The sequence below is a fragment of the Gracilinanus agilis genome, chromosome 2, assembly GCF_016433145.1.
Source record: "Gracilinanus agilis isolate LMUSP501 chromosome 2, AgileGrace, whole genome shotgun sequence".
NCBI classification, from domain to species: domain Eukaryota; kingdom Metazoa; phylum Chordata; class Mammalia; order Didelphimorphia; family Didelphidae; genus Gracilinanus; species Gracilinanus agilis.
The window spans coordinates 504,323,522-504,347,049 of NC_058131.1; the positions used below are offsets into that span (position 1 = coordinate 504,323,522).

General features: G+C 37.7%; 2 protein-coding genes across 4 annotated transcripts in view; one reads left to right on the forward strand and one right to left on the reverse strand.

The window, feature by feature from the left end:
• The window catches only part of TTC7B (tetratricopeptide repeat domain 7B), a 342,224-nt gene that overhangs the window by 172,712 nt on the left and 145,984 nt on the right, over positions 1-23,528 (reverse strand). For all 3 annotated transcript variants that reach the window (XM_044665011.1, XM_044665010.1, XM_044665009.1), the window contains exons 12-13: positions 16,906-17,003; positions 9,188-9,348 (exon numbers count right to left, since the gene is read on the reverse strand). In XM_044665011.1, the coding sequence (XP_044520946.1) occupies positions 9,188-9,348; positions 16,906-17,003 (259 nt within the window). The remainder of the gene's footprint in view (positions 1-9,187; positions 9,349-16,905; positions 17,004-23,528) is intronic.
• Positions 325-1,529, forward strand: LOC123237845 (uncharacterized protein C1orf131-like). The gene has a single exon (XM_044665012.1). It carries the CDS (start codon positions 493-495, stop codon positions 1,366-1,368), a length of 876 nt encoding a protein of 291 aa, XP_044520947.1. The 5' UTR covers positions 325-492; the 3' UTR covers positions 1,369-1,529.

A 23,528-nucleotide genomic window follows, 5' to 3' on the forward strand; every position in this document is an offset into this window, starting at 1 on the left:
TTCTATACATTTCCAACACATTAGAACAGCAAGAAGTAGAAAGAGAAACACCATTTAAAATCGCCCTAGACAATATAAAATACTTAGGAATCTATCTACCAAAACAAACACAGCAATTATATGAAAACAACTACAAAACACTTTCCAAACAAATAATGATGATCGAGCCGCTGCCATGATTCCGCTGCCGCTTTTCGGGAGGCACCGGAGCTTCCCAGCTAAACAGGGAGGGTGGTGCTGACAGCTGTTGCCCCACGCTTAGAGGCCCGACCTCGCCTAGGGCGGTGGCACTCGCGGAGGACGCTCCAGAAAGCCCCGGGCGCCGCCATCTTGGCCCGGACGGAAGCCGCGCTGAGCCAAAGCGCGTGCCCAGGCTCGGCCCTGGAAACGCGGAAGTTGGCAGGGTCTCATAGTTAATAACCGCGGAAGGAAAGGCTTGGGTCGCCACCCTAAAAGATACTTTTTCGTCTCTTCCTTTCCCTATCTCCCATAATGGCCAAGGAGGAAAAGCCGGGAGGACAGGACTTTTCCAGGCCTGAGAGTCTCCTGGACACGTTGCTGCACAAACTCTACGATTTCGGAGAGAGGGTAGATAAAAAGAAATTGAAAAGAAGCAAAAACAAAAAGGAGAACAAGAGAGATTCCATAACCACAGAAGCCTTGACTGTGAACACAGCCTTGCAACCAGAGTCTCTTTCCAGAGGTCAAAAGAAAAGTACTGTTGGCTTCTTCAAAAAGCTTAAGGATGAGATTCTTTGTGACCCTTCCAAGGGCGCCACTGGGCCTGCTCCTCCTCCAGAAGTCTCTGCAACGATTTCCCCTACTCCTTTGCTAAAGAAGGGCAAAAGAGACCCAGTGGAAGTGGTTGAATTTCAGAGCTGGAATAAAAAGAAGAAAATGGAACTAGAACCTCCCAAAGATGAGAACACGAAGACAAAAGTCAACATCCCTGAGAAGGAATCAGATATGGAAGAGTTTAATTTGGAGAAGGCCCGTTTGGAAGTGCATCGATTTGGGATCACTGGTTATGGGAAGGGGAAAGAACGGATTCTTGAACAGGAGAGAGCCATCATGCTGGGTGCCAAGCCCCCCAAAAATAATTACATGAATTACAAGGTTTTGCAAGAGCAGATCAAAGAAAAAAAAGCAGCAAAAGAAGAAGAAAAAAGAATGGCCCAGGTCACAGACGCTTTCAGAAAAAAGAAGAGAAAAGGTTCAGAGGATAGTCGGAAGTCCAAAAAGAAAAAATCTGCTCCCAGTATTTTGTCCACAGGATCAGCAGGACAAATTGGAAAATTCAAAAATGGGACATTGATTCTGAGTAGTGTGGATATCAAGAAAATAAATTCTTCCAAAGGAATTAAATGAAACATTTATTGAATCAGCTAAAAGGAGAAAAGAAACCAAGATAATCCTCTTTATCCTAAAAGAAGACCTTAAAATTCCCTAAGTCTCAAAATGTTGAGTTGTTCTGTCTGTTCTGTGTGTTTGCTACCTTTTGATGTGATTTGCCTGTTGTATAAAATAAATATGAGTTATTTAAAAAAAAAAAAAAAAAACAACTCTGAGGTATCACCTCACACCTAACAGATTGGCTAAAATGAAAGAAGGGGAGAGTAATGAATGTTGGAGGGGATGTGGCAAAATTGGGACATTAATGCATTGCTGATGGAATTGTGAACTGATCCAACCATTCTGGCTGGCAATTTGGAATCATGCTCAAAGGGCTATAAAAGAATGCCTGCCCTTTGATCCAGCCATACCATTGTTGGGTTTGTACCCCAAAGAGATCATAGATAAACAGACTTGTACGAAAATATTCATAGCTGCGCTTTTTGTAGTGGCAAAAAACTGGAAAAGGAGGGTATGTCCTTCAATTGGGGAATGGCTGAACAAATTGTGGTATATGCGGGTGATGGAATACTATTGCGCTAAAAGGAATAATAAACTGGAGGAGTTCCAGGTGAACTGGAAAGATCTCCAGGAACTGATGCAGAGCGAAAGGAGCAGAGCCAGAAGAATATTGTACATAGAGAATGATATTCTGTGGTAAAATCGAATGTAATGGGCTTCTGTACCAGCAGCAATACAAGGACCCAGGACAATTTTGAGGGATTTATGGTAAAGAACGCTGCCCACATTCAGAGGAAGGACTGCAGGAGAGGAAACATATAAGAAAAACAACTGCTTGAACGCATGGGTCGGGGTGGACATGATTGAGGATGTGGATTCGAAACTACCACACCAATGCAACTGCCAACAATTTGGAAATAGGTCTTGATCAAGGACACATGACAAAACCAGTGGAAATGTGCATCGGCCATGGGTGGGGGGAGTGCGGGGGGTGAAGGGGAAAGTAGGAGCATGAATCATGTAACCATGTTAAAAATGAATATTAATAAATGTTTAAATTAAAAAAAAGTTTTTCAATTCTGTGTATTCAAAATTGATCATTTTCTCTTCTATGACTTCAATCCTTTAATTAGGTAAGAATTCTGTCCCTAGTGATAGTTGTTAAAGGTATCTCCTTCCTTTCTTTTTTTCCTATTTCTTTTATATGACTTTATATTAAGTCATGTATACATTTGAAGTTTAATGTGATATGTGCCTTGAAATAAATATCTTTTTGTAGTTCGAAAAGTTTTATTTAAGTATACATAATTTCTAAAGTTGGGTATTCTAATGTTCTATTCTCTTCCATGAGGTCAAAGAAGTCATTATTATTTGCCTTTCAACATTTGGCCCCTTCTTATGAAAACCACTGAACTGATGATATATATGGCATGTGGCACTCACTATAGATTTCCTACTCTTCTTCTATTACCATAGAATACAGTGGGCCATAGGCTCTTAGCAGAGCCTACAATCTAACAGGTCCCACCAACCTGAAAGAGATTGAAGTCAGGGTCTGGCAAAGCGCAATGAGCCTACCATCCAAACACCAAACTACCTAAAGGTGGAGGCTTATCACCAAAGAGTGAACCATGAAAGAATGAATTTTCTTCAGCCACAAATGATGAAGGGGGTCCAGAAGACCAAGAGGCCTACAGTGGGTTTGTAAACTTGGATGGGGAAGGGGGGAAAATTACATCTTTATTTTGGCATAATTGTTTTCATTTGTAATTCTAGCTATTTTATTGCATGCATTTTAAAATATTATTCTCAAATGAGGTCATAGGCTTCACTGGATTGCCAAAGGGGCCAGTGCAGAAAAAGTTACAAACCTCGCCAAGATGCCTTGGATGCTCAACACCTTCCCAACTCCCTCAGCTTCCTCTCTCCTCTCAATGGAAGACTGGGGAGGTGAAACACAAAATTCCTTTCAAAGTTGTCCTTTTAGAGAGGGCAGGATTTGAGTTTTTCATCCACTTTCCACTTGCAGGTCTGGTAGAGTTCAAATGCTGGGTCCTCCCAGTATCCTTCTTATACTCTGCCCCATTCCAGCTTCTTGGGTGTTTTCTCCCTCCATTATGTTGTAAGCTCCCTGAGAGCAGTGAATGTCTCTTTTTTTATCTGTATACTTAGCACAATGTTTGGCACATAGCAGGTACTTAATAAATGTTAAGCGAATTAGAAAAAAAGTTTTGGTTTAGACGGATTATAATCTATATTGGAAGAAAGTGCTTTAATACCAATGCAGTCATGAATATTTGATGTATGTGATACATACACTGAAATACATATGCAAATGCAAATGAGTATTTTACATATATGCACAAAGTATATATTACATATGTATATTTTAAATATACAAATACAAATTACTCTTTCCAAATTGGAAATTAAGTGAGCCAAATCAGTTAAGTGTCCTTAATGAAAAAATATATCCATAATTTGCTATAAGACATTATTAAACTACAGAGCCCCACAATAAAGTATGTTATCATGGAGATATACTATAGTGGAAAAGATACAGGATTTAGAGTCCAATGACTTGAGTTTAAATCCCAACTCTGCTAATTACTTGTATGACACTGTGCAAGTAATTTAATTTCTCTGGGCCCAAGTATCTTCATCTGTAAAATCAAGGGATTAGACAATGGTCTCCAGGATCCCTTCTCACTCTAGATTCTATCATTCTATGAATATATAAACTCTGATGATCTTTTCAGCTTCCAATCTATGAATCTATGAATTCTCAAAAGTTGATGCTGTTTTCCAACTCGGTTGCATTTTCCAAAGACTAGAAGAACAGACTATCAATTCTCAATCCCCACTTTTCATTTTAAAATAACGTGAATGGAAATAAAAAAGAGAACACAAAATTGTTACCCTGAGAAAACTTCCAGGCTACAAAGAATCATGACATATTGCTACTTTGTCTCCAAGAAAGACAAATGCTTAAAAAAAAAAAAGTTCCATTCATCACATTGGCAACTAACTCCAAATTCCTAGCAAATGAGAAAATGACTAAATAAGGTATGTTAATCAAAGGAAAACATGGAAAGTTATTTTTTCAAAAAGAGAAAGAGAATGTATTTTTATCTAATTACATGAAATGTAGTTATTGGTCTATCAAGGGTGAATAATGAATGTTTCCTCTAACGATATGTACTTTTCTTTTCTTTTTCCCAATTCAATCTTTTTTTTTAATTTTAGTTAACAGAAATCTGTTTTTTCTCTCACCCAATTCTCACTCCTCTGCCTCCCACCAAGAAAACAAAAACCAAAAGTCTCCTAACAATTCTGCATAGTCCATCAAAACAGATTCCCATATTGGCCACATCCATAAAAATATGTATTTCAATTCACACCATAAGTCCATCACATCTCTTTCAAGAGGTGGGTAATATATTTCATGATCTTAGTTGGTAATTTTGGTTCTAAAATCTTTCCAAGTTGTCTGTATTTAAACTATTGTTAATATATAAATAGTTCTCTTGATACTCTTGATTTCATTCTGCATCAGGGCATAAGAAGATTCCCAATTTTCTTTGAAACTGCACCTTCCAGGAGGTAGATTATGAGCAGTCATCCAGCAGAACTCTCCCAATATTCCCACTTTAAAATAATGCCTCAAATCAAATTTTGGAGTTGCAGAGTCAACAAAAGATTGTAAAGAGACATTTTTCTGACCTAAAAAAACTTAAGAGGTAAGCAGAAGTTTATGACACCAGAATGGAAGCTTGTCCAGGACCCACACATGCAGTAACAGCAGCAACTTCAGAAGATCCTAGCCCAGAGACAGTAAGGGGATCAGACAACTAGTCAGAAAGAAATTAAAGGGATCCATTTCCTGGCACTGGGTACAGCTGGTGCTGACTGGCAACTCTGTTGTCCATCACAGTTGTGGGTCACAATTCCGGGGCAGAAAGGAGAGCTGGTGGTTGGTCACAAGGGAGCACAGACCCTGGTAACAGTTCTAAAGCAAAAAGGAGCACTAGCATCAATGGCTACAGGGGACCATGGGCACATCCTGGGATAGACCAGAGCACAGACCAAAAGGGCAATGACCACACCTCTTCCAGGATCTTGGAAGCATCAAAAATTTTCAGACCAAAGAGTAGCACAAAAAAAAGCCTAAGTTTGGGACAATGCCTCCATATTCTGAAGTGAGCAGAGCCCAACTTTCACATAAAGTTCAAAAACAAGAAATAAACTAGAAAAATAAATAAAAAGTAAAAAAAAGAAAAATTGAAGAAAGTTAAAATGTGGAAATAACTACAAAAAAAAACCTCAAAGAAAAATATTAAATGCATCCAAACCTTTTTGTATAATCTAGCTCCTCTGCATAAAGCATAAATTCCTATCACCTGAAAAGCTCAGGGTCTCAAACTACACTGGGTATGTCTTTAGACTACTGGCTTGTGTGATTTGAACATTCACAATAGTAATTTTTGCTCAGATCTTTCCCAATGTTTTTCTTTTACACAGTACAACAGTCTTCCATTTAATTCATATACCATAATTTGTTCAGTCATTCTAGATGGGCATCCTCTTAGTTTCTAGCTTTATGCAGCCACAGAAAGAACTAGCATAAATTTATTTGTCCATATTAGTTCTTTTCTCTTTCTTTAATCTCTTTAGAGTACACACCTATTATTGGCATTACTGGTCTACACAGTTTTCTTTTTTGGACATAATTGCAAATGACTCTCCAGAACAGCTGAACCAGTTCACAGTTCTATCAACTACACAATGAAGTACAGGTATGTGCTGTCTCGGTCAGAGGAAAACGTATAGCATGCATATAATATATTTAACAAATTATTTAAAGCTTTTCAAAAATGAAACAGTTACAGTGACGGGTTGTTGTTTTTAGTTTTTAGTTTTTGGTTTTTTAAATTTTAAAATATCAGAGACTTCTGAGACCTTGAGGCTTCAAATTCATTCCTCTCTTTCCAGATGGAACTACAACTATTCTCACTCCTGAGAAACAATTGCTTGTTTTTTAGAATTTCTTTCAAGTGAAATCTTATTCCTTAACTTCCTTGAGAAAAAATTCCACGGTCCTACAATCCTAATAGTCAGGAAAAATCATCTTTTCCTATATTCCTAAGCTGATAAGTGTCACTCATTCAGTCCTACTTCTAAGTAGAAGGATGTAACAGATTCATTTCCAACCTTGAAGGACAGAACAGCTATAGCTGTTATTTCCACATCAGTTCTCTGCTGAATGGGTCAAAAAAAGCAATATTAAGTCGAGGTAGTTAGTGTGTTAAGAGTAGTAACAAAGGATTTAAAGCCAGAAATTATCCTAAAGATTATCTAGCCCAGACTCATTTTATAGGAGATTCTGACTTGCACAGTCATATTCATCCTAGCCAGAATTCAAATCCAGAACCTCTGACAATAAATCCAAGAGTTTTTCTACTTTACAAAATGCAATCTAGGGGGCAGCTGGGTAGCTCAGTGGATTGAGAGCCAGGCCTAGAGACGGGAGGTCCTAGGTTCAAATCTGGCCTCAGACACTTCCCAGCTATGTGACCCTGGGCAAGTCACTTGACCCCCATTGCCTACCCTTACCACTCTTCCACCAAGGAACTAATACACAGAAGTTAAGGGTTTAAAAAAAAAATATATATATATATATATATATATAAATGCAATCTAGGTGGTGTAGCAATCAAAAAGAGCACTTGATATTATAAGACCACTGAGGAACTTCATCCTCCACTAACCTTAAACCTAGACTACATCTGATCTTAAGGTTTTTTTAGACAGTCTTTTGTTTCTCTGAAACTAAAGAAATATTTACTAAATCACTATTCTATGTTTTAAATATTGTACTAAGAAGTATAGGAAAGTGCAAAATAATCCTCACTCTCAATCTAGGCAGGGAAACAGAAATATAAAAGCATAAAAACATAAAACTGGGAATTATATTGAATAACATCCAACAAATTCATTGAGCAATACTGCATGCTGAGCACTCTACTAGGTATTGGTATAAGATAGTACATGACTGCTTTTTTATTTAATTCTACAATAATTTCTTCAGGTTTGAGAGTAATCATGGGTTTAATTTACAGTCAGGAAAACTGTTAGATCATGTCTGACCCAAACTTTTAATGAACTATTCTCAGAAGATAAGTTTCCCATTACACATCAAAAAATACAAATATTTAAACGGCAACCTAGTTTTCTGTTGCTTTCCAACCTGCTACCATATGCCTTTCCTTTTCAAGCTCACTGTTTTAACATTAAAATAACAGCCTTGCACTCCTCAAATATCTCTACTGCTGTTCTTTAGGTCTGCCACTTGAAAAGCCTGTCAGCTGCTGTCACTTGGAGCCATCACCAATTTTGAGGATAATATTAGGAGTTATTATTTACTGCTTATTATACAGCATGGCTTTCCATTCAATCACCCTCCTCTCCAATGACACACTAAACTATCAATACTGTAAGATAACACTGTAGTTAAAAAAAGTAAAATTAAAAGGGAATAAAGGACTGGAGAGGAGCAGCTTTATGAATATTTATGAGAGAACTTGGGTACACCAGGTGGTAATTTATTGATAGGAAAAGAACAGAGTATTCAAAAAGAAAAGAAATCAAAAGGGAAAGAAACGATTGTTAAGATTCTCAGAGCCTAAATTGCTTTGGACAAAATCTAGAAATAAACTCGGCAAGGGAAGGAATGATTCTAAGACCAGCAAGGCATGAAAAGTGCAATAATAGCTTGTCAACTCACTCTACATAAATATCTGAACTAGTGCTATATCCCAAGTCAGAATTTTCCCAAATTATTATCGAGCACCCAGTAATCAAGGGTGCCTTTTTCCCCCTTGTAGATGAAAAATACTTGTAATGGAAATTTAGGAATCTGTTTTCTAAGTAGAGCTGTTGAAAATAAACTGATTAAAAATAGTAAGAAGTGGTAATGCAAAGAAATAACACACAAGATGACCCTCTTATATTTTTGAAGAAGTGCTCAGTCCTATAGAGACGCCAAGAATGCATCCCAATCCTCCCAGATCACCCATTCACTCTACCCCTCCCTCCCTGACAATCACAGGCTCTTGATGATTAGTGAAAATGAAACAGGGCCAGTGGGAATCTCTGTGTCCCTGAGCTAATTTTCAAAGGTATTTTGGCTCTTTCCAATCATTCACTCCATTCTGATGTATAAGGCATTAACAGAGAGCAAAAACTGGACAAATGGTCAAAAAGACTGAAGGTATTTCTCAACCGTTTCTGATTTATACATGCCCAATCATGCCTAAAGAAACTATTCATATGATAGGTTAGCTATCTCGTTTGCCTTCAAAGTAAACGGGACCAATAAATGTGGTGCTTTTTAAATGTAAATTCTCAGCACACCTTGAAAATATTATTCATTTAAGTAGCTCCATTTTCCAGAGAAGAAGACAGAGTTAGAAAAAGATGAAGTGTTTTGATTGAGGCTGCCCAAGTGAGTTAAGAGCAGAATTGGTAGTACTATAAGATTTGATTACTGACCCAAAGTTCCTGTCTCATTTCTATACTATGTCTAAAAGCATTCAGGTAATGTACTATATACAGTATTTAACTGAATCATGATGTTTTAATTTGAAACCATGCTGTTATTAATTCTCTAAAAATAATTAGGGAAGGATGCATGTCATCCAATTCACATAGTATCTATGAGCTCTGAAAAGAAACCATTTTGACACCAGACACTAGCTGTAGTCAGCTCAAACTATAAAAGGCCTCAAAATTAAGGTTTATTTCTGAGTTAATGAAAACAAAGTGGACTACTTACATAAAGTTTTCTGGATATTCACTCAGGGCCATGTCAATGATGTTCAGAGCATCATGGTAATGTTTCTGAGCTGACAATAAGAGGGCAAGGAGATGCAAAGAGTTGGCATCATCCCCTTGGAGTTGAAGAGCTTGGCGAACATAGCCCAATGCTTCTGGTATCTGGTTGAAAACAAAACCAAAATAGACTTTTAAATCATAAAGAATATACACACCAATTTTAAAGAGGTAACATTTCTATATGTGAACACAACTGAAGATGAAGATTCATGTCTAATATGCTCTGTATTCAGATTCTGGGAAGAAAAAAAATGTGTCATAAGAGTCCTTGCTATCAACCACAAATCATAAAGCAACTCAAGTGTTTTTGAGCAAGCATCAAATTTTTTGAAACAACAGAGTAACCAATGAATTGAAGTGAAAGACTAAGTTTCTTGTAACTGCCAATATCAGGACTTGAATTTCTCCCTGGATAAACACTATTTATCTTTGCTATATACTTCAAATTGCTTTTGATTATATACAAACAGATATAGCCAAACTGGGGACTATAACAAATAACATGACGTTTTTAGTGGAATTAGATTCTCTCAGCTAAACTACTTCTATTTTTCAAAGTCCTGCTGAAATGAAAAGATTTCTTAAAATAATACACTTAATAGGATAGTCTCAGTCCATGATTTCATTAATACAGGAAACTCAGAGAAACTCAACTGAATCTCAATCTTTTTCAACAGCTTAATGGTCTTAAGATAGTTTCCTGGAGGACCAAGAGATTAAGTGTCCAGGCTCACACAGTTGGTACAGGTCAGAGGTGGGATTTGAACCCAGGTCTTCATGGTTTTGAGGCTAATATCCATTACGACATTTTTTTTTTAATCCTGGGACTCCATTCTAGGAGCATAGGACCACAACCAGTAGGCAATGGGACACACAGTCGCTCAGGGTCACCCAGCTGGGAAGTGTCTGAGGCCGGACTTGAACCTAGGACCTTTCGTCTCTAGGCCTGGCTCTCAATCCACTGAGCTAGCCCAGCTGCCCCTACTTTAGGTTGCAGTTTCTTTAGCAGATGTAGTTTTTACAGGGTGGGGTTGCTAGCCCCACGCCCAACCCTCCTCCTTTTTTCATCCGGGCTAGGGACCGTCCTTGGCCCAGGAGTGGTAATGCCTCTCAATATAAAATCTATATAAACCCAAAACAACTATGATAAAATCTTCCCCATCAGTAGAATTAGCATCCTTTTCAGTCCTTCCTCTGTCCTAGGTGTTTAGTAACAGTAACCAACAGTGGGATTCTTGAAATCTGAGACAGAAGAAACCTCAGAAATTGCAAAGCCAGGGGCAGCTGGGTAGCTCAGTGGAGTGAGAGTCAGGCCTAGAGACAGGAGGTCCTAGGTTCAAACCTGGCCTCAGCCACTTCCCAGCTGTATGACCCTGGGCAGGTCACTTGACCCCCATTGCCCACCCTTACCACTCTTCCACCTATGAGACAATACACCGAAAAGTATAAGGGTTTAAAAAAAAAAAAAAAAGAAATTGCAAAGCCCAAATTACTGCATTTTACAGTGAAGAAATTGAGAAATAGCATAAATTAAAGGTTATAGTCATACATCTAATTAGGATAATTAATCTAAAACAATAAAGCCAGGATTTGAACCTAAGCCTCCAAATTGTCCATTCAATGGTCTTTTCTACCATATCATGCTGCTTCTCATGTAAAATTTCAAAAAAAATCTCTTTTCCAAATTAGTTCCTAATGTAACAACACAAGAAGAAACTTACAGTGACATATACTATGCTAATGTACCAAAATTCATGCAGCATAAAGCACAATCTTATCAGTTTTCAAACACAACAATTTAATAAGTCTTGTTCAGTATGACTACTATGTGTGTGACCAGTAATGGGACTCTTCTTCCACTTAGGTAAAATTCTTCAAAACTAACCAAATAGCAAAAGAATTCATATATGCTAGATTTAGAAACACCCTAAGTTCCAAATGAGTTCTACAGTAATTAAGAGAGAATTTTCATTGAAGTGCAAAATGGGATATCAAAACTTTATCGGAAATGCTTTCTTCTGTTTCTTCCCATTCTAATCCCATGTGTTGATGGCAGCCACCTCTCATTTCTCTTACTTTGGGTTCCCCCTTTAAGTCCCTGGTGACTTTATTTTCTTCAAAGGATATAAGGCTCTTCTCCAATTCAATCAGTTCTCTCATCCAAAACTGTCATATTTGCTGGACTTGGTTCATAAGCTTTTACTACAAAAGCCTCATCCTTCTGGTTCGCAGAATGCATTTTTTAAAGCCCTTACTTCTGTCTTAGTATTAATTCTAAGGCAGAAGAGTAGTGACAGCAATCAAGGTCAAATGACTCACCTACAGTCACAAGGTAGCAAGTGTCTATTGCCACATTTGAACTCAGTTCCTCCCAACTCCAGGCCTGGTGCTCTATCCACTGTGCTACCTAGGTACAAAATTTTATTCTAACCCTCTTATTTCACTGATGCTAAAATGGAGCCCAGAAAGGGAAAATGAGGTTCCTAATATTATATTGACAGTTATTAGATGAATTAGAGAAAAAACATGGGTCTCTAGAATCTCAGCCAAGAACTCTTTCCATCATGCCACACTGATTCTTTGTAAAATATTGTTAATTATAAAAGTAAAGGGAACAAAATTCCCAAACCAACATAGTTATCAGGAAAAGCTATCTATAAGAGATACTGCTGGGGAATGGATGCTGTTGCTACCACCCAGAGATATCCTCAACGGCTGCTACAGTAGTATCCTTATGTCTAGTTAGACAACTATATTAACTAACCCCTAGTAAGCTATCAAGCACTAAATAATGTATAGTAGAATTCAAAATTTAAAAAGCAATATTAATATCAGCATATATTCAGAGGCAGAAGGAAATATAGAGGTATTTAAGGGAGTAATTTTTATATTCTCTCTCTCAGTGTCATTGACATTTATTTTTACATGAAAGGCTGGAATTGATGGCCTATTCCTCCTGGTCTGTGGAAAATACATCTGAGAGTTATAAATTTGCAATGACTTTTAAGAATTCTTTGGACCATGGCTTTTGAGTGAAAGAAGGCCATCATAATCTAATCTATTCACTTTATAGATAAGGAAGCAAAGTCCCAGAAAGGCTGAGGAACTTGCAGAAGATCATACAAAATTTCACTTTCAAAAAGTTTTTAATCTCTTGAAAAAGACAACAAACTTATACAGAGAAAACAGGAGAAAATTATTTATAGTCATATTGACAAGGATAGTGGAATGAAGGAAATTCAGAGTTGCTAAAACTAGTAGTTCTATTCGCCTTCTAGAAAGAGTGGGTTTTTCTCATGTGAAAATTCACTGAAATGAGTCACAAAATCACAGAGCTGGGATAAGCTTCAGAGGTCATCTGGTTCAAATTAAGGTCATCTATCTAGTTTAAGCTACACCTTAACAAGAATTTTTACCCAGTCTCCAGTTGAAAATTTCCAGTAATAAAGAAATGGGATAGCTCCAAAATTAATTTATTCTACTTTTCAACAATTCTAATTTTTATGAAGTTTTTCCTTATATCATATTGAAATCTGCCTCTGTGATATCTTTCCACCCACTCACTGCTACTAGTCTGCCCCATGGGACCAAGCAGAACAAGTCAAATCCCTCTTATATATGACAGTCATTCAAATGCTTAAAGACTACTAACATGTCTTCTAAAACCATGTTCTCTTTTTCTCTCCAGGTTAAAAGTTCTTCAAAGTGATCATCATCAAATGTTATGGTTTCTGGTCCTCTCTCATCTCTTAGAATAGTGGCATCCAATTCAAACAGAAATTGATCACCATGAACCGCATTACTGACTAAGAAAACCATAAATAAGCATTAAACTCTGTTGTGCTGTCTTTTTATTTATATTGTTAAAAATTTTTCCAGTTACATTTAAATCTTATTCCAGATCCACAAGAGTTTTACATACCAATGATTTTGACAAATATGGACCACACTATGCTGGACTAGAGGGGTATTCCCAGTATGAAGCATCAAAAGGAATTAAGTCACTCCAACCTTCATGCTACTATTATTGTCTTGGGCAATTCTGAAGCCAGAAACATTTAGGATTAACACCATACAGAGCCTGATCTTAGACTATGGAAGTGCCCATACCAATAATTGTTGATTTCAATGCACACCTGCTGTCAGCAGGCACCCTAACATGATGACTAGAATAACCTGTTGTGCTGCCTGTTAGTTCCTGAAAAGAGAGTAGAGTCCTCAAGGATGAAACACTAATAAGAAATTTAGTTAGCTACATGTATAACACAGTGGAATTGCTCATCAACTCCAGGAGAGGGATGGAAAGAGGAGAGGGAGACAACATGAATCGTGTAACTTTGGAAAACCTATGTGTAAATTTGCTATTGTAATAAAAATAAAGATATTTTTAAAATAAATAAAATGTTACATTTGGGGAAGGAAGAAATTTAGTTAGCTTTGGGATGGAAGAAAGAGGGGAGAGGAGGAGGAAATTCCATTTAAATCATTCAACAGGGGGCAGCTGGGTAGCTCAGTGGATTGAGAGCCAGGCCTAGAGATGGGAGGCCCTAGGTTCAAATCTGACCTCAGACACTTCCCAGCTGTGTGACCCTGGGCAAGTCACTTGACCCCCATTGTCTAAAAAATAAAAAAATAAAGTCAGATATTAAATCATTCAACAAAACTGATGGCTATTACTGCACAGCTCTCAGACCATGCTCCTTCCTTCCCCAAGAAGTTCAGTTCTCAGAATTCTTCTGAATCTCACTCCCCTTTACACCTGGAAACTTCAACCAACACAGTGATGCCATCTCCAAAAACCTTAGGGTCATCCCTCCCGAGCTCTCTATTCTCTCCAATTCCACATTTTGAGGCACTCTAGCACCAACCCAAAAGTAACCCTTCAACTTGTGCATTTGTTATTATCTCCTCGGAGAGATTATGCCTTTGATCTTGCCTTCTTTGACAATTTTCAGTCTCTCCTCATCTATTGGATCTCTATCCCCAATCACAACGGCCTTTTCTCATCTCTTGATCTCGACAGCATCAGAAACTGCTGAAATAAGTCATCCTTTCTTCAAACTCTTCTCTGTCTTTCTGTGTTACTGTCCTGTTAGGGTCTTCCTCCTACCTGCAAGAAGGATCCTTTTCAATCTCCTTTGCAAGATCTTCATTTATGTATCTTCCCTAATGGGTGGGTGCATGCAGGCTTCTCTCTTGGATCCATCATCTCACACTAACTCTTCCTTCACCCATCTCTCAAGAAGAGGTGGCCTTTTTCTTTATGGAGACAAACTCCTCTATATGCATCCTTGATTCCATTCCCTTTCATCTTCTCCAAGGGATTACCTTCATTATTATTCCCCCTCTCCTTCCAATCATTTTTTTTAATCTTTACCTATTGTCTTAAGGGATAGGCAATTGGGATTAAGTGACTTGCCTATAGTCACAAAGCTAAGACATGTCTGAGGCTAGATTTGAATCAAGGTCTTCCTAACTACAGGCCTAGTACTCTATCCACTGTGCTCCCTAGCTACCCCACTTCTTTCAGTCTTCGGTCTCTCCCTATCTAATGACTCCTTCTCTGCTGCCCACAAATACATTTATGTTGTCTTCTTCCTTTAAAAACCCTCACTTAGTCCAATCATCTCAGCTCAATATCATCCTACATCTCTCTTCCTCTTCTTAATTAAATTCCTTGAGAAAGTCATTGACACTAGATGCCTCCAATTCCTCTCCTCTCACTCTTCCAAACCCCATGCAATCAGGTTTTTGACCTTATTATTCGAATGAAACTTCTCTTTCCAAAGTTACTTTAATTGCGGTACCTAATGGCCTTTTCTCCAATCTTAATCCTTCTTAACCTCTCTGCAACATATGACATTGTCATCTTCTCCTGGATACTTTCTCCTCTTAGGTTTTCCTGACATTGTTCTCTCTTAATTCTCTTCTTAATTGCCTGACCACTCATTTTTAGTTACATTTACTGCTCTTCAGCAAGGCTATGCCTACTATGGAATGCTGAGAGTTCCCCAAAGCTCTGTCCCTGGCCCCTATCTCTTTTCATTCTACACTGTTTGACTTGGTGATCTCATCAGTTCTCATGGGGTTGATTATTATTTCTTTGTGGATGGTTTTCAGATATAGATATATGTCCACCTCTAAACTCCTTCTTGAGGCCCAGTCCTACATCACCAACTACCTAGCCATCTTAGACTGTGTCCTACAGACATCTTAAATTCAGCATGTACAAAAGAGCCGTTATTATTTTCCCCTCCAAATGCTCCACTTTCCCTTATTTTCCAATTGCTCTCCAACTTTCCTATTATTGTTAAGGACACCATCATTCTCCTAGTCCCCCACACTGGCAATCCCAGCGTCATCTTCAACTCCTCATTTATATTCGCCTCTCTACATATACAATCCATGATCAAATCTTGTCCTTTCTACCTTTACAGCGTCTCTCTTACAAGGCCCCTTCTCATCACTCACATTGACTGACACCCTGCTGGTGTATCCCTTCCTCACCTCTGGTCTCACCTCTGCAGTCATCTTCTAGATGGTTTCCCTGTCTCAAGTCTTTATTCCAGTCCAATCCTCCACTCCAAAGTCAAAGTGACTTTTCTAATGCTCAGGTCTGACCCTGGCATTTCTCTACTTCATTAGCTCCAGTGGCTCTTCATTAACTCTAAGAACAAATATCAAAAGCTACATTTAGATAAACTGCTTGATTTTCATAACAGCTGGAAAGACCTCCACAAACCTATGAGGAGTGAAATGAGCAGAACCAGGAGAACATTGTACACAAAAACTGAAACGTTGTGGGACAATCCTATGTAAGCAACTTTGCTACTAATAGCAATGCAAGGATCCAGGACAATTCTGAGGGACTTAGGAGAAAGAAGGCTATCCACATTGAGAGAAAGAATTGTGGGAGTAGAAACACAAAAGGAAAACATTTGATTTTTCACTTGTTTATATGGGTATTGGATGTGAGGTTTTGGTTTTTAAAAGGTTATTACAAAAAATGGATAATATAGAAAAAGGTATTGAGTAATAATACATGTATAACCCAGTAGAATTGCTTGCTCTAGGAGGGGGTAGGGGGAAAAATAGGGAAAGAACATGAATCATATAACCATGGAAAAATACTTAAATTTAAAAAAATTAAATTAAAAAAGCCCTCAAAAAACCCCCAACTATATTTGGCATTAAAACCTATCACAAGCTGGCCCCTTGCTATCTTTCCCATTCTCCTTATACTTTTCTCCCACACAGTCTACAATCCAGATACACAGACCTACTAGACTACTTGATGTTCCTTGAATACAAGCCACTCCTCATGCTTCTTAATGCCTATCTGCCATACCTAAAACACTCTCTCTCCAACATCCACCTCCTGGATTCTAAGAAGTCTCAGCTCAAATCCCACTTCATGAAGGAGGTCTTTCCCAGTCCTATCCACCCCTCGTTCAAAGCATGACTAAAGCCTTCCCTCTAACTTTACCATTTTACACCATATAGATGATTGACTAAAAAGGTTTAAGATTCTACTTTAACCTCAAATGGATGAAAAATCAGCTACTGTACCAAAATGAGAAACTGAAGGAATTAAACTTGGATGGCATATCTTCCTAAGTTCAGAATACAATCTCAGGAAACAAGACTATATAAACATACCTGTCTGGATATGGCCAGCTGCAGAGCCAGATAAAAAGCTGCTAGGTGGTCCGTAGGTGACAAACTGTGAGCTCTGAAAAAATTCAAATTATTTATAACTATTAGTACATATAAAGGATGCTTATTTTTCTTATCAAGTATTTGTTTACTTAGCCATCTTTCACTATGCCACTAAAAATTTGAATTTTTTATTTTAACTTAAGTGATGATTATGACAATTATCCTCTCATCATCAGAAATATATATATATATATGTAAAACAGAAGTGTGTCTTCAAACATACAACCTCTGGCAAGAAGCCACATTCTATTTCAGTTGGTAATCTCCTCAGTTCCCAAGGATTTGATTATCACAAAAGATGCAAATGATTCTCAGATCAATTTAGGAAGCCTGAATATTTCTCCTGACTTCTAGTCTTATATTGAAAACTGCCTTTTAGACCTCTATAACTATGTCCCATAGATATCTTTAATTCAGCACGTCCAAAAGGGAACTAATCACTCTTCTCTCCCTACCATCAATAAGTCCTCCTCTCTTGCTAACTAACTTCCCTATGGCAGGTAAGGGGTTATCCTCATCCTCCTGGTAGCCCAGGCTCACAATTCAGTTGTTATTCTTAATTCCAAGTTCTTTTCCACCTCTCCCCACCCCAATATCTAATCTATTGTCACGTCCTATTGTTTCTATCCTCGAAATATCTCTAACACATTTCTTTCCTCTGACAATGCCTGGTAGAGGCCATCACCACTTCATGCCTGGACTATTGCAATAGCCTTTGTTTGTTTGGGTTTTTTTTCCTCTTAAATCCCTATCTTCCATCTTAGAATCAATACTGTGTATTGTAAAAGGAAGAAAAGTGGTAAGGGCTAGCCATTTTAGGTTAAGTGATTTGCCCAGGGTCCCACAGCTAGGAAGTGTCTGAGGCCATATTTGAACCCAGGACCTCCCATCTCTGGACCTGGCTCTCTATTCACTGAGCCACCTGATTGCCCCTTGCAGGCCTTTTGATTTGTCTCCCTGCCTCAAATTCCTCCCCAATCAGGACTTACGCTCCATTTCCATTTTCCAGATTTCACCTCCTTTACTCCACTCCACCTACTCCTGAATCTAGTGACAGAGGCTTCAGTGTCACTGCTCTTCCCACAAGACACACCATCTCCTGACTCTAGGTATTGTCATTGGCTGTCCTCCATGCTTAGTATTCTCTTCCTCCTAATTTTGCTTTCTGGCTTACTTCAAATTTCATCTAAAATCTCACCTTCTCAAAAAGACTTTCTTGGTACCCTTGAATGCTAGGGCCTCCCCTCTAAGATGATCTCCAAATAAGCCTATCTATATCTTGTTTTTTATATAGTTATTTGCATGTTGTTCTCTTCCCCCATTTGATTCTGAGTTTTTTGAGGGCAAGCTATCTTTTGCCTTTTTTTTGTATACTTAACACTTAGCATAGAGCCTGGTACAAAAATACTAGCTAATATGGCTTGACCTGAGGTAAACCATAAAGAGAAGAAAAAAAGGAAGGAATAAGCATTTATTAAGTGCCTACTATGTACCAGGTTAGCATTTTTCAAATAGCATCTTATTTGATCCTCACAATAACCCTAAGAGGTAGTTGCTATTATTTCTCTCCATTATTTTTTTTAAACCCTTACCTTCCGTCTTGGAGTCAACACTGTGTATTGGCTCCAAGGCAGAAGAGTGGTAAGGCTAGGCAATGCGGGTCAAGTGACTTGCCCAGGGTCACACAGCTTGGAAGTGTCTGAGACCAGATTTGAACCTAGGACCTCCCGTCTCTAGGCCTGGCTCTCAATCCACTGAGCTACCCAGCTGCCCCCATTTCTCTCCATTTTACAGTTGAGGAAACTGAGACAGACTTTGTTTCACAGGCTACAACTTGCCCAAGGCTATATTTACTGTCTGAGGACAGATATGAACCTAGATCTTCCTGACTTCAAGTTCAGTGTTCTATCTCCCATACCACAGGTATTATTTGGGTTTGCAATTCCAATCTGAGTACAAGGAGTAGATCTTTAAAATATGCAGGTTATGGGGGCAGCTGGATGGCTCAGTGGATTGAGAGCCAGGCCTAGAGACGGGAGGTCCTAGGTTCAAATCTAGCCTCAGACACTTCCTAACTGTGTGACACTGGGTAAGTCACTCAACCCCCATTGCCTAGTCCTGTAACAAATAAAAAAAATTAATATAGAAGGATATATATAAAAAAAGATATTAGGGTTTAAAAAATTAAAAAAATAAAATATGTAGGTTATGTACTGGTTTAGCCCTAGGTAGGTAAATCTTCACCTCTATCCTGATGTTCTGGATCAAAATTTCTAGGATTCAGAGAAGCCTCATGGTAATCAAAAGTTCCACTTTATCACATGAGGCTTTTCGTTTCTGATGAAATGTCAAACAGGAAAAAATAGACAGCTTCATTAAGATAAATCTAGTTAACCGGTTTAACCTTCAAGTTATGTTTCTTAGAATTCTTTAAAATAATCAATGATTAATTTTATTAAATGACCTATAACACTGAAGGAGAAAAAATGTAGCATTGAACTGAATAAAAACATAGAATTTTTTTTTTGCTTTGATGTAGAAGACTATTATATTTCACCATAAGCAACTCTAAACTTCACTGTGTGAAGACACATTTCTTTTCCTCCCAGATTGTTAAATATAGCAAACCAAACTTTTACTTTCTTTTTTAAAGGTATTTCATGCATACAAATTAAAAACACATTTTTCTATTGACATACTGTGATAAAAGGAGGAACAGTGATACTAGGAAAGTAGACATTCAAGATTAAACGAAAATCCAAAACATTATTTATTATGGCAGAACTGCAAGGATAGGATAATTTCTTAGAGCAACAGATCCTATTTGCACTAATTTTTTAAAAATCCTTACCTTCCACCTTAGAATCAATACTGTATATTGGTTCCAAGGCAGAGAGTGGTAAGAGCTAGGAAACAGGGGTTAAGTGACTTGCCCAGGGTCACTCAGCTAGGAAGTGTTTGAGTTCAGATTTGAACCCAGAACCTACCTTATCTAGTTATCTAGGCCTGGCTCTCAATCCACCAGCTGCCCCCATTTGCCCTATTTTTTTTTTTAAGTATTGGATCAAATGTCAAAGTCTTTAATGCATTCTGTGTAATAAGAAAGGAATTTATTTAGATTAATGAGACTAGTTTTATTTTTTTCTCACAGATAAAACAATTAATATTCAATAGTCAGCTAGTTGTTGTAGTGACTAGAGTAGCAGGCCTCTAGAGTCAGGAAGACCCGAATCCAAATATAGCTTTAGATACTTACTAGCTATATGACCTTGAGCAAGTCATTTAACTTCTGCCTGCCTCCATTTGTAAATCTGTAAGAAATAGGGAAGATGACAGCCCCTACCTCCAAGAGTTGTTGTAAGGATCAAATGAGATAATAATTGTAAAGCCCTGAGCACAGTTCCTAGCATGTAGTAAGCACTCTATAAATGTTAGCTATTAATAACCTGCTGGTGAGTCTTACTGTCTCAAGTCTCTCCACACTCCAATGTATTCTCCATTTAGCTACTAAAGTGATTTTCCTAAAATACAGGTTCAATCCACCCCATCTCCCACTCAATAAGCTCCAGCATATCCCTATTTTCTCCAGGGTCAAATACAACATTCTCTGCTTGGCATTCAGAACCATCCAAAATCTAGTCACTTCCTACTTTTCCAGTCATCTGACACCTTACTCCTTGACATGCACTCTTTGATTGGGTGACACTGTACTCTTTGACATTTCATGAACAAGATGTTCCATCTCTGTACTAGGCATTTTTTCTGACTGTTCCCCAAGCCTGGAATGCTTCCTTTCCTTCTCCTCTACCTACTGACTTCCCTGGTTTCCTTTTGAATTTCAACTATCTTCTACAAGAAGAGCTTCCCCAAAACTTCTTAATTCTAGTGCCTTACCTCCCTTATTATGTGTGCTGTCTATGCCTTATTTATACATATTTGTTTGCTCATGGCTTCCCCCATTAGATTGTAAGCTCTATGGGAAGATTTTGCCCCTCTGTATCCCCAGAACTTAGCACAATTGCCTAACATATAGTAGGTGCTTAATAAATATATACCGACTAACTCTTCCCTTCATTTTTCCTTCTTGAAGGTAAATAATGACAGCATCTTTTATTTGTGTAGGGTTTGGTGGTTTTCAAAGACTTCCCATACATTCTCTCTCTTCTTCTCATAATAAGACTATGGAATAGGATAGGCATTTTAATCTATCTTACAGATAAGGATAATGGGCTGAGAGAATCCGTCCAAAGTCACAGAGTTAATAAGTGCTGTTAATAGAACTTATCCACAGGGTGTCTGCCTCCCATTTCTTTTTCTTTTTTTGGCTGACCTCAATTTCGGTGCTTTCTCATTGCATCATGCTAAATCTTTATTAAATCATTAATATGTGATAGTAGAATGGGTATAATTCTTGCTCTTGTTCAAATTCTGGTTCTATCTCTAATTGACCCTAGGCAATTCACTTAACATCCCCTTTGCCTTAGTTTCTTTATCTATTAAATGGGCTTAATAAAGACTGTACCCAACTGCTTCATTGGGTCTTGTGATAAAGGCATCTTGTGAAATTTAAAGTAGGAAAAAAACAAGTCATTATGGTAACTGTTCAAAGAAATAAATATGTCTTATAATAATGTGTTTTGTTTTTGTTTTGCTTTATTTTCATGAGGTTATCATTTTTTACATAATCTTATTCTAATCCTATGAGAATTTGGTTTTTTATCTACATACAATGTCCTTCTTTCAGGTTTGTTTGTCTATTGGCTACCTAAGATTTTTCACATCACTGGAATTTTACTCTTCATTGTCCATAAAAAGTACAAACTGGAATGTTTTGACATATTTCCCTTTCCTCCTCCAGCCCAACTTCCCCTTCAATCTTCACAATACACACCCTGGTAAGGAGACTCAAATAAGTGATTAATTATTAAGAGACATTTGCAAGCACTATTTTCCTATTTTACCCTCTTTCATAATTAATGAAACATGACTTTTACAAATTTCAGGAATTTCTTAGAACCATAATATCTTTAGCTGAGTCCACAAATTCTGACCAAGTAAATTCATGACTTACTTATAAGTCATAAAAATGACCATCTCCTCCCACTAACAAGAAAAATCTTAAGAAATTATCTTATGGGAGCAGCTGGGTAGCTCAGTGGAGTGAGAGTCAGGCCTAGAGACAGGAGGTCCTGGGTTCAAACCCGGCCTCAGCCACTTCCCAGCTGTGTGACCCCGGGCGGGTCACTTGACCCTCATTGCCCACCCTTACCACTCTTCCACCTATAAGACAATACACCAAAAATTAAGGCTAAAAAAAAAAAAAAAAGAAATTATCTTATGGAGTAAGTATGCGAGGGCAAAAGGGGATAAGGCCCCAAAGCCATATCCTGAATTGATCAGATATCTGCAAATGTGCTACAACTGGGGCCTCTGTCCTATCCACAGTTTGTTGTGACAAACAACAAAAGGGCTTAAGAGACTAGCATTTCTGTAAAACATTAAACCTGAATCTAATGAACCTCAAATGGGGTTATCAATCAATCTAGGCTTATGTCTAAAAAAAGCACACACACACACACAACCAAGGCCATGTTTCAAGCTTTTATTTTTCTTGATTTGGCTAATAAAGCAAATTGCTCCATTTATTCTATTCTTCTTTCCCTTCTTTATTCCCCTCACCTAAAAATGGAAAAATATTAAAAATGCCAAAGTAAACTGCTCTGCTTGTGTATACTCTGGAAAATCTTTGGCTACTATGTATCTAATAGCTTCAGTGGTCAAGACCTGGTAAAAAAGTTAGGACTCCCCCAAGAATTCCATTCAATAAAAATTATTATGCAATTTTGCAATCTACATACAAGGGAAATAAACTTTCTTTAAAGCTGTAAGCATTACATAAAAGGGAGGAAGGAAGGAATGTAAACTAGCTTTACAATCTCTGCTCACACTCTGTGTCAACAATTTAACCTGGATAAGCAGGCACTTCGTGCTTTTTAGACTAACAACCATTATATCATTCGATCCTTACAATTAACTGCTGTATAATAACAATTTTGTGGCATAGTACTATGGTGGGCAAAGTATTACCATTTTTGCAGATGAGGAAACTGGGGTTTAGTTAATCTCAGTTAAATCAAAACTATCATTTCATAAAACGTAACTTTAAGTACAACAATGTCACAGATGTTAAAAGAACAATTAATCACATAAAGTTAGAGTGGGCTTGCCAAATGGAGTTGGTTTGGTTATAAACTATTAACAATGTTACTATAGAACAATACTGAATAAGACAGTATTATGTGTAACATACTGTATTTTCTTTTGAAAGACAAAATAAAAAAGATTAAGAAGGGGCTTAGTTCAGCCACTTAAATTTAATACCTTCTCAACTCAATATTAAAATATAGTCATAGGCAATACAATTCATAAAGTAACCCTACTATACCAGTGAACATTAAATCTTTCTTAACTCCAATTTTATTCCATACTTTTCATTCAATCTAAATGACAAGGGACCATTCCCAAGTCCTGACGAAACTAAGAAAAGAAAAAAAGAAAAGAAA